The sequence below is a fragment of the Natator depressus genome, chromosome 6 (assembly GCF_965152275.1).
Source record: "Natator depressus isolate rNatDep1 chromosome 6, rNatDep2.hap1, whole genome shotgun sequence".
NCBI lineage: Eukaryota > Metazoa > Chordata > Testudines > Cheloniidae > Natator > Natator depressus.
In genome coordinates, this window is record NC_134239.1 from 17,831,004 (window position 1) to 17,845,562 (window position 14,559).

At 45.1% G+C, this 14,559-nt stretch overlaps 1 protein-coding gene across 1 annotated transcript in view; it reads left to right on the top strand.

Annotated features, from left to right (window-relative positions):
* LOC141988752 (NACHT, LRR and PYD domains-containing protein 3-like) overlaps positions 1–12,271 on the top strand; it is a 56,199-nt gene extending 43,928 nt beyond the window's left edge. Inside the window, exons 7-9 of the mRNA XM_074954688.1 lie at positions 2,977–3,147; positions 4,071–4,241; positions 11,810–12,271. Of these exons, the coding sequence (XP_074810789.1) occupies positions 2,977–3,147; positions 4,071–4,241; positions 11,810–11,987 (520 nt within the window). The 3' untranslated portion in view covers positions 11,988–12,271. The remainder of the gene's footprint in view (positions 1–2,976; positions 3,148–4,070; positions 4,242–11,809) is intronic.
* The last annotated feature ends 2,288 nt before the right edge of the window (positions 12,272–14,559 follow it).

Sequence of the window (14,559 nt, forward strand, 5' to 3'; positions counted from 1 at the left end):
TACTTGACTTTTAGCCTGTCTCACTTTATCCCTACATGTTCTGACCTCAATAAGGTAGCTTTCTTTGCTGATCCCTCCCATCTTCCACTCCCTGTATGCATTCTGCTTTTTCTTAATCACCTCTCTGAGATGCTTGCTCATCCAGCTTGGTCTACAACTCCTGCCTTTTAATTTTTTTCCCTTTCTTGGGATGCAGGCTTCCAATAGCTTCTGCAACTTTGATTTAAAGTAATCCCAGGCCTCCTCTGCCTTTAGATCCATAAGTTCTTCAGTTCAATCCACTTCCCTAACTAATTTCCTTAGTTTTTGAAAGTTAGCCCTTTTGAAATCAAAAACCCTAGTCACAGAGTTATTTTTGTTTATCCTTCCATTCAGTTTGAACTGAATTAGCTCATGATCACTTGAACCAAGGTTGTCCCCTACAACCATTTCTTCTATGAGGTCCTCACTACTCACCAAAACCAAATCTAAAATGGCATCCCCTCTAGTCAGTTCAGCAACTACTTGATGAAGGAATCTATCAGCTATTGCATCTAGGAAAATCTGAGCCCTATTATTGTTACTAGCACTTGTCCTCCAGTCTATACCTGGGAAGTTAAAGTCTCCCATGATCACGCAGTTCCCATTAGTATTCACTTCATTAAAAACATTAAAGAGGGCTCTATCCATATCCAAATTAGATCCCGGCGGTCTATAGCACACCCCAAGCACTATCACAGGGGAGGCTCTAGTAGTTTTCTTCCCCAATGTGATTTTTGCCCATTCCATCGCTTCTTATTTCTTTACATTCTACCTCATCATTGATACACAATGCTACTCCACCACCTTTACCTTTATTTCTGTCTTTCCTAAACAGCACATGCCCTTCAATACCCGTAGTCCAGTCATGACTACTATTCCACCATGTTTCTGTTATCCCTATAATATCTGGTTTCACTTCCTGCACCAGTAGCTCTAGTTCCTCCATTTTGTTACCTAGGCTCCTCGCATTGGTGTACAAGCATCTTAATTTTTGCTGTTTGGCCTCGCTCACATTCTTTACCTGATTAGGCATGCACATTCTACCGCCAGTATGACCTATTAGACTGGTATTCATACTGCCCTTCCTCCTTATGTCCAATCTCCTACCCATGGCTGTATCCTTTCTTACTTTGTTTTCTTCCCTCTCAATGTTAAAATCCGGCCTGGGGATTACCTGGACATCTCCCAACCATCTCCCCCAAATTCCTAGTTTAAAGCTCTCTTAATCAGTTGTGCCAGCCTCCATCCTAGAAGTCTATTTCCTTCCCTACTCAGATGAAGTCCATCCCGAGAGAACAGTCCTCTGTCCATGAATGCCTCCCAGTGGCCATACATCCCAAAGCCCTCCTTATAGCACCACTGCCTGAGCCATCTGTTGATAGTCATAATCCTGTCACACCTTTGTTGCCCTTCTCTAAGAACAGGCAGAATCCCACTGAAGATCACCTGAGCCTTGATTTCCTTAAGCGTCTTCCCCAGCCTGGCATAGTCTCCCTTGATATGTTCCAGTGAGAATCTACCGGTATCATTTGTTCCCACATGAAGGATGATCAGTGGATTCTTTCCTGCTCCCTTTAGGATCCTCTTCAACCTCAGGTCCACATCCTGTATCTTAGCACCTGGTAGACACCATACCCTTCTATTTTCTGGATCAGCTCTGGTTACAGGCCTCTCTATTCTTCTCAGTAAGGAGTCTCCGATCAAGTAGACCTGCCTTTTCCTGGTGACGGTGCGATTCTCCTGTCTATCCTCTGTTCCCTCTGGCTGCAAGTCCTTTCCATTTCTATTCTCCCTTGTAATCCTCTGCAACCCATCCCATATCCTCCTGGGGCTCATATTTGGTGTTGTCTCCATTGACTCTTCCCCTTTTCCTATAGGACTAGCTGCTCTTCTCTTCTTCCTTGCCCTTCCACCTTCAGTGACCACCTGCTGTACCCCTTTTTCATTTTCCAACTCTGCAAACCTGTTCCTGACCTCTATTTCTCCTTCACTAGCCTGTCTTTTCCTCTGCCTGGTTCTCTTAGTCACATGCTTCCACTGTCCATTTTCTTCACCCAGCAGTCTCCCCTCAGAGTTCTTTAGTCCTGCTTCCACCTGCAAGTCTGAGCTTTTCCTTTCAGCCGCCTCATGTCTTTGCTCCATAATCTGCTCGAACCCCCTTCTAAACTCAACCAGACTTTCCACCTGCATCTCCAATCCTCGGATCTTTTCTTCCATCAGCTCTATCAGACAGCACTTCATGCAGACGAAACTCTTTCCAGGTACCCCCTCCAGGATCATGTACATACCACAGCTTCCACATCCAGTCGTCTTCATTGTGTCCTCCACTGCTTGGGTCATTACCACTGCTGCCTCTGTATCTGTCATAGCCTTCCCACCTAAATCCTGTTACTCTGGGAAACACAAACCACACCAAAACACCACCACCCACAGCAAAAACAAACCCCAAATGAGCACCACAAGACAAACTCCCCTTTCAAACTCCCACTCAAACTCCCCTGTTTACAGCTCTGTTTGCTGGCTCCTGTGCCGCTGCAGCTGTCTGCGCCCCTCAACTTTCTACTCAACTTCACACTCTTCTGTCCTGCCCAAGGTCAAAAGGGAGACCTTGCCACAAGACGCCTAATTGGACGTGCAGTGTCCAAAGCTGCCAGTCATGCACAGAATGTGAACGTCACATTATTGGATGATCATCCAATTTCTGTATTTTTGTGGGACGCTATGTGAAATATTCTGAAAATCTTTTTGCATTGTGTACAAATACAATTTGAGTCAGGAACTCATCACATACTTTATTTTAATAATTAAAATGCATTGGGTGACATACACACAAGCTTTATAGATAGTGAAACTACCAAGTTACCAGAAAGAGGGAAGTGTCACTGCACTAAATGAAGTGAATACTGACCCCTTTATGGAAGGAGATGGTTATTGTTCTCTCTGTTCTCTTTGCAGGTTGTGGCAGTGCCATCTCACAGCTGCTTGCTGTGGGGATCTCTCTGCTGCCCTCAGTACAAACCAGTCCCTGACTGAGCTGGAGCTGAGTGGGAATAAACTGGGAGATTCAGGAATTAAACTTCTGTGTGAAGGACTGAAACATCCCAGCTGTAAACTGCAGAAATTAGTGTAAGTCATTGCTGGGTTCCTTGATACTTTCCTTGTTAGACCAGCCTTTTCAAAAGTCCTGTCTAATTTTGCACTGATAATATTTTGAGGTCCTATTTTCACTTATGAAAATTTGCAGGAGCAACTGGATATGCATTTGCAGGAGCCACTGGATATACAATTACTAAATTGTGTGCACAAATATTTGGGCAGGTAAATGTGATTTTTGTACATTTAATCTTATTGTTGTACACAAACGTTCATAACAGCCTTGAGAAAATCTATTTTCTGCAGGACACTGTACAGCACTTTCCCAGTGTAAGCGTCATTTCTCCCACAAGTGTTAACTTTAGATCTACATGCACTTTTGTGCTCTCCTATGAAAATGGTCAAGAGTCATAGAAAGAGTTGATTTCTTCTGACAATGAACAAGGAACCTTATTAGAATAAGGAAAAGACCGTTATCCCTAAAGTTATTCTCTCCCCTTCATTCTCGAGCTTCTGCCTGGAGCCTTCCCTCACTCCTCAGACCTGGCTTCATTCCTCAAATTTAAAGAAACAATGCACTCACACAAGCACTGGAGTGGGAGTTTTGGGCTTCCTTTTAAGTTATGCATTTTGTTTTTTATAACAAAGGAAAGTGTATTCCCACTCCCCCTTCCCCAGACTTGCCTCATTCTCAAAAATAGCTGGACCATTTGTTTGTTTTATCTCAAACTTCAAGAAGACATTCACACTTAGGCAATAGTGAGCAGAACTGGAATATTTCAGCCAAAGGTAAGTTTGAGAAAGTCCTGAGTGACTAAATCATGGCACCAGAGGGGAAATGCTGAAGCAGCCTGAACTGTTGATGTCGCTAGTGCTTCAGTACACTGGTGAATGAATTAAATGGAGTGAAATGGTCAGTTCCTCTCTGTTCACTGTGCCCGTCTCCATCTCTGCAGGGTTTGGGATTGCCATCTGACTGATGCTTGCTGTGAAGATCTCTCCTCTCTGCTCAGCACAAACCAGTCCCTGAGAGAGTTGAACCTAAGCGGTAATAAACTGAGTTATTCAGGAGTGAAGCTTCTGTGTGAAGGACTGAAACACCCAAATTGCAAGTTGGAGAAGCTCGAGTAAGTGACTTCTGCTTTCTGTATCAAAAGAATCCGTCACAGTGTGTGCTGGGCTTCCAGTCACCTAGCGGTGTATGGACTGCATGGACCAATGAGGTGAATTGGGCTGATCTGTATGGGCTGAGGGTGGGAGTGTGTTCTGTGCCTCCAGGAGGTGCTGCACACACAAGTGCAACCCAGGGGAGGGGGTCTAAAGTGTCTTTAAGCCACTTTTGTGTCATTTTGACTCCAGGCTGGTCAAGGCAGTGTAATTTAGGCAATCTGGGTCCTCCCACCTCCTACATTGGGGCTTGACAAAGCAGCCAGAGACTGTCCAGCACAATGCTAGTACTGGGGGAATTCCCCACTCCCCGCTAGCTAAGGGGTTGTAACTGCCCTGCCCTGTATGCTGCTGCAGCAGTGTGCAGGAGCTGTAGAAGGAGGGAGAATTCTCCTCAGTGTGTGTGTTTCTCATGAGATGTAAGATTTTTCAGGGCATGGGGAGTATCTCCCCAAGTGTTTGTACAGCAGCTTGTAGAGCTGGTTTGGAATTTCCCACTGATATATTTTTTCGATAGAAAATGTGGTTTCCTCCTAACTAAAATTTTGTATGGGAAGCTCTTTCAACTTTTTATTTTGTTACGAAAATCAATTTGAAACATTTCATTTCAGGTCAGTTGTCTGCCTGAACTGCCGCAGTGCCCCATGGGAATTGTAGTTTGGGTCCCTCATTCCCCATCCCTCACATTCTCACTTATGGGGTGCATTCTCCTTCCAGCATTCATCCCCCAGGATGGGCCTGCACTGCAGAGCTCAGGCACAGGAAGAGACTGTGGTGCATCATGGGAGACAGTCTGGCCAGGGAGCGAGGCGAATGGAGGCAGCAGGGATCCCGAGAGACACAGCAGCAGCTCTGGCAGGCACATTCAGTAATGTCAGCCTGAGCTGATACAGAATGTTTTGATGCAGTGATGTTGATATATTTCATGTAGATGGAAAATGAAGGACCAAAACTTCTAAACATTCCCAAATCAATTTTTTTCTGAATATTTTGTTTGTGGAAAAGATTCAACATTTCAACCTCTTCAATTTAGGATCTGAAAAAAAAAGTCAAAATAGTGGAATTTCCCAAAAGATGGAAATGCCATGTTTGATAAGCTGCAGTGACTGGCATTCCTTGATCACAGAGTAAGAGTTGTTTTTTTTTTATTATTTTAGTCAAGCACCTGTGGAAAGCCCAGTGGGCAAGTTCACAGCTTGACAAGTAGACAGCAGCAGAGCTGTTGAAATTTTTTTGTCAAAAGTTCATTTGACAGAAAATTGAGGTTAGAACTAAATGAAAAATTGCACATGAAATATCTGCTTTCCTCTCAAATTTTCAGTCTTCTTTTCAGAAAACGGAACACTCAATATTCAAAAACTTTCAGCTGAAAACTAAAACATTTTTGTTTTTTCGGGATTGCCCCCCAACTAAAAGTTGAACATTTTGGGGGTGAGGGGGATGGAGGGAGGGAAACATTTTCTAACCAGCTCTAGTTGAAATGTTCTCAGCCAAAATATAGAATTTTGGTCAATTTTTGGCTAGTGAACCCTTTACAAAACAATTACCCCCCCCATCTGGATTTCTAAAATATTCACCAAATAATACAAGGGCACAATTGGATTATCCTCCCCCGGTCCCCCATTGTGAACTGCACATAGTAGCAATGTTATTTCCTTCCTAACACCAAACCAATCAATCTTTGCTAAATCTATTAGGAACACATGCATGGCTATCCATCATATCTGATGATGATGTCACAGCATTGCACGTATACTCATGTGGCTGTATAGCCTGACCTATGAGGAGCAAGACCACAAACATGCCACACACAAACATGTCACACACACACACGTCACACATAAACATGCAGGCTCCCATGGAAGACTTTGCATGATGCTTGGCCCTTTTTTTCAATCAGTTTTTCTTGTCTGTCTCTTCCTCAAACTGGTCACAACTGTTATTGACAGTAGCTCTCGATTCATGTGGGTCCTTGGCTATGTCTTCAAAGTTATTACTGTTTATGCCACATAAGGTAGATTCTGCTTACGGGTGTCTTTGAAACATTTTCTTTGACTTTCCCTCCGGAGCTTTCTGATTTTCAGCTCACCATGGAAAACTTTCTTTGGGAGTCTGTTGTTGCCCATTCTGATAACACAACCTGTCCATCTAAGCTGAGTTTGGAGGATCACTGCCTCAGTGCTGCTTTTTGCTTTTCAGGGATGTTAATGTTTGAGACTTTGTCTTGCCAGTTGACTTTCTGAATGGAGTGTAGAGAGCACATGTGGAATTTTTTAAGTTGCATACTGTGTCTGTTGTAAGCTGCCCTGGTTTCACTCCCATATGAATATTGTGACAGGGTCGGGCCAGATGGCCCCAGGAGAGTAATAGAAGGCAGATATATTAGCCCCAGGTTACGTAGGTCCCTTTTCCCTGGGTAAGGTAACAGGGAAGGTTCCAGAACAATCAGGAACCTTCTGGAGACAATTAAGACAGACAGGCTGATTAGAACACCTGCAGCCAATCTAGAAGCTGCTAGAATCAATTAAGGCAGGCTAATCAGGGCACCTGGGTTTAAAAAGGAGCTCACTTCAGTTTGTGGTGCGCATGTAAGGAGCTGGGAGCAAGAGGTGCTAGAAGCTGAGGGTGAGAACGCATACTGTTGGAGGACTGAGGAGTACAAGCATTATCAGACATCAGGAGGAAGGTCCTATGGTGAGGATAAAGAAGGTGTTGGGAGGAGGCCATGGGGAAGTAGCCCAGGGAGTTGTAGCTGTCGCACAGCTGTTCCAGGAGGCACTCTAGACAGCTGCATTCCACAGGGCCCTGGACTGGAACCCGGAGTAGAGGGCGGGCCCGGGTTCCCCCCAAACCTCCCAACTCCTTGTCAGACACAGGAGGAGTTGACCTGGACTGTGGGTTCATGAAAATGGCCAAACTGAGGGCTGCCGTGAATCTCCGAGGAGAGCAAATCCGCCAATAAGCACAAGACCCTCCAAGGTAGAGGAGGAACTTTGTCACAATATATGTATATATGGAACTGATTATATATATAAAATCAGTTCTATTGACTGTTTGATTGTGTGCTGGTTGAGTATCCAATGGTAAAGTCTAAAAGCCTGACTTGCCTTCCATATTCTATCTCATATTTCTTGATCCAGGGAACCATCATTTGAGATGGTGCTACCCAAGCATGTACAGTGATCGATGCTTGTTAGTTCTGTACCATCAATTGTGATCTTTGGCTCAGGAGTAGGAGTAGTATTTGATGGAGCTGGTTGAAAGAGGACTTCAGTTTTTTCCAGGATGATGGTGAGTCCAAACTGTTTAGTTTCTGAAGATTGGACTGTTGTTGCTGTGACGCTGCTAAGCTGTTACAGCTGCTCAATGCTTCTGTGCTTTGAGCTCCAGTGTGATCAGCACTAGCAGAGAGTGCAGCCTGCTCATGCAGCAGACCTCAATGTTACTCAGCAAGAAGGACCACAGGCATGGTTGGATGACAAAGGCTTTTGGCCTGGTTTATTGCCCTCAAGACACAATCCTAACTACTTGCACAAGTACATTAACACCCGAGTGCCCCATGGCAAGGAGCGGCTCAGTCAGCAGTGGGAGTCTCTGCTGTCCCCTAGGCCACACAAAGGGTTAAGGTGAGGTACCCTGACATTTATAGACTGAGACATTTATAGACTGGGATAGAAAACTTATGTACCACCTCACGTGTTTCATGACATGTGTTTGTTGCCCCCTCTTGTGCCTTATTCCTGATATCTCGGACAAAACGTCCCTATTCATTATTCTGTTAAACCATCTTATCTTGTGCTAGATCGGGGTGTATTTGGACTAGCCTTCTGGAATATATTTACATAAATATCTAGTGCCTAATGCTTCTTAGAAGTATCTATATTTTAGCAATGCTAGCAGCAACTTGAACAATTCCATGTACTAGACGGTGAACTCGTAAGCATATGCTTTGTTACATGTCCTGATGTTGGTTCACAGCCTCTGGTTTAGACCTCAGATCTTACACCCAGGCTCTCTTTTTCTCTCTCTGCTACAGTTGCCTCTGAGAACCTATCAAGCATAATCTGTAGGTCACATTTAACTATGACTAAATAGAGCACAATCATCTGCAAAAAGGGCTTCATGTTTGAGTTTCTCAAGAACTTTCTCTTTGCAGTAAGCCTTTGGAGATTGGAAAGTTTTCCATCAATTCCGTATTTTGTGTAGATGCCCTTTTGAAGGTTATCGGTTGCGTAATTCAGAATGGCTGGAAAGAAGAGACCAAAAGGGGCTGGTGCCAGCTTGCAGTCTTTTTTCATGCCATTAGATATGGGAAATGGTTTAGAGAAGCCACCATCTGAGAACACTTGACCAGTCATGTCTTAGTGGAATTGACATATGAGGATAATGAATTTGGTGGGGCAGCCAAAATTTTCTAGAATTTTCCAGAGGCTATTTCTGATCAGTTTCAAACTTTTTTTAAAGATCATTGATGACAGCATACAGTTCCATGTTTTGTTGAATGCATTTTTCTGGAATCTGTCTCACAAAAGTAAATCATGTCTGTGGTGCTCCAACCTGATCTAAATTCACATTGGGTCTGCGGTAGCAACTTCTCTGATACTATCTTGACAAACCAATTTAGCAAAATGTGGACTAGGATTTTACCACCTACTGATAGCAAGGAGATACCTTGATAATTACCACAGTCAGATTTGTTCCCTTCATTTTTGCATACTGTAACTATGACATATTTGAAGTCCTGAGGAATTTCCTTGGCTTCCCAGAGATCCTTAATGATTTTGTGTAGAAACACAGGAGTGTGTGGTGTTTCCCAGATACCATTTGAACGCTTTGGCTTGTGCCCATGGCTGTCTGCATGGTACATAAAATTACATTTCTACATTTAATACTGATTATGGGGAATGGTCCTGAAATTGGAGCTGGTCCTGGGCCCATTGCTGGAAGACCTTGGTCAGCACCTCCTGATCTGCCTCTACTGATTGCTGATGGGCTTCCAGGACCTCCTGATAGACATGCACCATATCATGCTTCTGCAGTTGGAGAGAAATCCCTCAAGAGCCCTGTTGTGAGCTTGCCCCAGCCACTAGTAACATGTGGCACCACTTTGCTGCTGCTACTGTGGGCAAACTTTGACTTGTGTCTGCGACTGCACCTCTCCCCTGCAACTCTCCACCTCTGGTACCACTGCTGCTGGATCCCCCTGTTCCTGCCCCTGTCACTTCTGGCAGCATGGTCGGCTGCTTCAGGGGCCTCCTCTGCTTCCCTGTCTGCCCCCCAGTGTCTGCAACCCTCCAGGGCCCATGTCTGGAAACAGGACCAGAGACAGCACCCCATGGTGCTCCCGGCTGCATTCCCCAGCCACCTCTTGTGGCCCTGGACTTGGGATCGCTGTTTGATTTGCCCAGGTCCTGTGTTCTACTTCCCTTTCTCCCTCTGAGGCCCTGTGGCGGGGTGGTCACCCGCTCTGGCCTTAAAGGGCTTAAAACAGCCCAGGAGAGGGTTGTGGCTGGGAGCAAGCAGTTCCCAGGCTGATTGGGGAAGCAGGCTCAGCTGTGGCCACGCCCCAACCAGGGCTCAGCTGGCCCTTATAAGAGGGCCGTGGGCCAGAAGCAGAGAGAGTCTCCTCTAGCTGTTGAGAGAGACGGGCCTGGCTGCTGGGGAGCATAGCAGAGTACCTGAGGTGAAGCAGGGCTGGGGAAGGCCAGAGGAGCCGGGAGGCTCCAGACTGGAAAAACCCCAGGCTGCAGGCCTGGCAGACTGCCTAAAAAAGGGTACAGGGGTTGCAGGGGGCAGCCCACGGGTAGGCAGAGACAGCAGGTCCAAACTCCCCTTGCCTGTGATGATTGGCTTATACACTGCAGTCCACCCCATCGTGTGGGGGCTCAATGGTGACTGGCAGTAGCCAAAGACTGAGCCGAGGTGGGGATAGTGGGTGGGGGTTCCCCAGGGAGGGGAGACCCAGAGACTGTGGGGGTACTGCCAGGGGGCAGCACCCTGGGTAAAAGGGGCACTGGGGTCCAGGAGGGACACGGGGGGGCCAGCGGCAAGTGGGACACCAGCCTGCAGAGGGCGCTGCGGAGGCTGGAAGAGCTAATTCCCTGAGAGACCAGCAGGCGGCGCTTCAGGGGTGAGTCCCGCCCCGTGACAAGCCCTCATCTCCATTCCCTTGTTAAAGCCATGGGGGCTGCTATATGAGTTACTTCACTGCAGTGTTGCTTGTCCCTCCAGCAGCCCCCTGGGGAAGAGACTTTCCTCACAGCCCCTCCCCGCTCTCTCTCTCTCTCCCCTTGCATCCCTTCAACCCCAGGGATGTGTGCCACTCCTCTCTGGCCCCTCTCCCCCTTGTTCTCCCCCATGAATCCACAGTTGCTCTATCTGTGTTGTTCTCCATAGTGCCGTGACTCCTTGTGCTGCTGTGATTGTCCAGTGTGTTTTGGGCCTTGGTAATCAGTGTGCAGTGGGGTCTCTGGGTATGGTGGCTCTTGTCTGAACTAATGCCTGGCCAGGAGGTGAGGGTGTGAATTTGAACCTTCTGAGGTAGTTGCATGTCTCTTGTGATGAGAACAACGCCTGTCTGGGAACATGGGACCCCTGCTAGGGCTTTAAAAATTCAGAATGAGCAGCTGAGCCCTTAACCACACCCTGTTCTCTCCTTTTGTTCCATACTCCCACCAGACCCTGATGTATGACTAACATCCCCCACTTCTTTTAAATAACACTCTGAGCTTCCAGAGGAGCAAAAAGGAAACCCTTGTAGCTGCCCAGCCTGCCAGATTTGGCTGAACAGGCTTTTGAAAATGTAATCTCTTAGTGCTTCAGTTACCGCATCTGTCAAATGGGGTTACCTTTGAGCTACCTCACAGGTGTGTTCTGAGGCTAAATTCATTCATGTTTGTACAGTAAATCCAGAGCCTTAAATGGAAAATCAAAGCAGTGGTTTGATTCTTCCCAGACACACCAAAGGTCTTTCCAAGACCTTCCCACTCCAGGATAGACATTCCTCCTGTCAACCCCTGCATATCTGACAATTGTTTTGACCATTCACTCTCCACAGTGGTCCAGCTCCCTGCTTCAGTGAACAACTTACATCTCCTCTTCTTTTGCAGTTTGGTTAAATATAATCAGCTGCATGACGTGGGTTGGATGGGATTTAAGATGTCTGCAGACAAAACTCCACAGTAACGTGGGGTTTGAGATATTCCTGGCTGAACTGCCATGGTGTCTGAGATTTAACACGTTACTCTCTGATGCTGTTAGACACACATCTACCTGACATGGAGGGTGCACGGGATGGCAGGGGTTAGGAGAGCAGGGTTAGTATTGTTGGAGGACCTTATTTTTGCAATTCTATACTTTCCAAAGCTGTCTTTTCTTATTGGAACTTTAACACTGACTTTCCTGACATCTGTGCTTTTAAAATTTCAGTGCTCCATTAAGATTCATTTCCATTAAATTCTTGATAAATATTTACTAATTTGACTTTAGGTTGATAGTTTTTTGCCATTGTTCATTTTTGTTTTCGCAGCTTGTCTGAAAGCCACATAGATGAAAAGACAAGCAAAGAGTTGCAAGTTTTGCAGAAGATAAAACCTGGTGTCGTGCTTGTGGTTTACGCAGCATCCAGCCATCAGAGTCCGGGTACAATGCAAGCAGGATGTCTTTTCTTCTGTAGACTAAAGACTCGGAGTACAGAAATGGTGTGAAATATTTTTGTGATTCACGGGCTGCAGGTTGGACTTGTTCTGCTGTTAAGAATTGCTACATATTGTCTTCTCTGGCTGATGAATATTTAAGTATCTGAAATGCAAGGCCGCATAGAGAATTAACAAGTCTTCAGACAGTTTTTGACTCCTGTGATGCTGAGCCAGAAAGGGTTAAGCAATTAGCAGGGTAAATGATCCAAATTCTACCTTTGAAGACATATTAGGAAAGTATGTAAATGGTAATTAGGGCTATTCCTTACAAGTAGCTAGCAAAGCAATGTTAGATGGACTAGAGCTTTGAAATGTAAACTTGTATTGTTAAAGAACTGGATGAAGATAGTGATTGTAGTAGTCTATGTTTACCTATATCTTGTTAGAGGTTAACAATGTAACCAAACTGTTCCTGTCTAGGGCTGTATTCTGTTAATTTAGGGATCAAAAGGAAATATTCACATTTAGATAAAACTTGGGTGAAATAATGTCATTGTCTATATGTCTCTTTAACATTTGTGATAAACTGCTTGATGGATAATTACCTTATGTTAATCCATGTAGTTAGGAGCTTCCCCAGTGCTGATATTGGAAGTGATCACGACCTTGTGATGCTAAACTTCTGGCTGCAGCTAAGGAAAATTGTCAAGCCAAAGTTCACCAGAATCAAGTTGGACTTAGAAAGACTCAGAGACTGAAGCATTGCAGAGTCATTCCAAGCAATTATCGTTGGAAAATTTGCCCTGCTGCTTGCTCTAGAGGAAGACGTAGAAACAATGACCAACAATTTTAACATGGTAATGAATGAGGCAGCAATGGACATCCTTGGGAAACACCGTAAGAAGACAAAACCTTGGGTCACAAATGAAATACTGCAAACGTGTGATATTAGAAGAGAACTCAAAGAGAGACAAGAACAGCACTGAGGGAGCTAATAAATACAGAGCGATTGGCAGAAAGATCAAGAAAGGAATGAAGGTGGCCAGGGAGATATGGATCGAAAAGCAATGCTCTAAAATTGAAGAGTGTATCAATAATAAAAATAGCAAATGAGCCTTCCAGGTTGTAAAAGATCTGATGAAGGAAAGATGGACCAAAGCTAACGCAATTCAAGACAAAGAAGGGAACAGTCTTACAGAAGAAAACGACGTCATCAATAGGTGGACAAACGACTGCTTTGATCTATACAACTACCAGACAAATGGAGATCCTAGTGTCCTAGACAGCCCAGATTCTACAGAGGAGGATGTCTTTCCAATAATGCATGAAGAAGTGGAGACAGCTGTGAAATCGCTCAAGAACGGAAAGGCTACAGGTATTGACAACATCCCAGTTGAACTGATAAAATTCGGAGGAGAAATAGTAATAGATACACTCACTATGATCTGGCAGACTGGTGAGTGGCCCTCCACGTGGACACTGTCACTAATCATCACTCTGCCAAAGAAAGGCAAACTGCAATTATGTCAAAATTACTAGACCATTAGCTTAATTAGCCATCCCATTAAAGTGATGTTGAAAGTCACATTGAACAGATTGAAGCCACAAGCAGAGAATATCATTGCTGAAGAACATGCTGGCTTTCGTGCTGGAAGAAGTACCACAGAATAGATTTTCAACCTTCGTGTTTTATGTGAGAAGTACGTACAACACCAGCAGGACGTCTGCCACGTCTTTGTTGATTTCAAGAAGGCGTTTGACAGAGTATAGCACGAAGCTCTCTGGGCAACCATGAAGAAGTACAATGTTAGTCGAAAGCTGATTACCATTAAACAACTGTATGCCATGGCCAGCAGTGCCGTTCTCGTCAATGGCACAATAGGAGAGTGGTTTCACACCACTGTTGGAGTCCAGCAAGGCTGCCTTCTTTCGCCCACACTGTTCAACATCTACTTGGAGCACATAATGACTGATGCCCTAAAAGATCACATATGCACAGTCAGCACTGGGGGGCGAACAATCTCAAATCTTTGGTTCGCTGATGACATTGATGGCCTGGCAGGTAGTGAAGATGAACTTGCCAGCCTTGTGAAACAATTGGATGAAACCTCCGCAAAATATGACATGGAAATCAGTGCAGAGAAAACCAAGATGATGACTGTTGTGAATTATACCTAATAGGTAACGTACACAAACTGTTACGAATTATACCAGACAGGTCATGTACACAAACTGCTGCAAATTATACCAGACAGGTCATGTACACAAACTGCTGCGAATTATACCAGACAGGTCACGTACACAAACTGCTGCGAATTATACGCGACAGGTCACGCACAAGGACTGGTACGAATTATACCTGGTGGGTCACGCACAAGGACTGCTACGAATTATACCTGGTGGGTCACGCACAAGGACTGCTGCAAATTATACCTGATAGGACACGCACAGTTTGAGTCTAGGCTGAGGCACACGAACAAAGTCCACAACTGCAGAGTTCCCAAAAAATACTAAGTTTATTACGCTCGAGCATGGTGCCCCCCTGCTAGCCAGAGGGGGACCCCAAATGCAGGTTATACAAAAATTATATACCCTTTAGCAAAGCATGTTGCCCTCGTGCATCGGAAGCCTTAGCCAATAA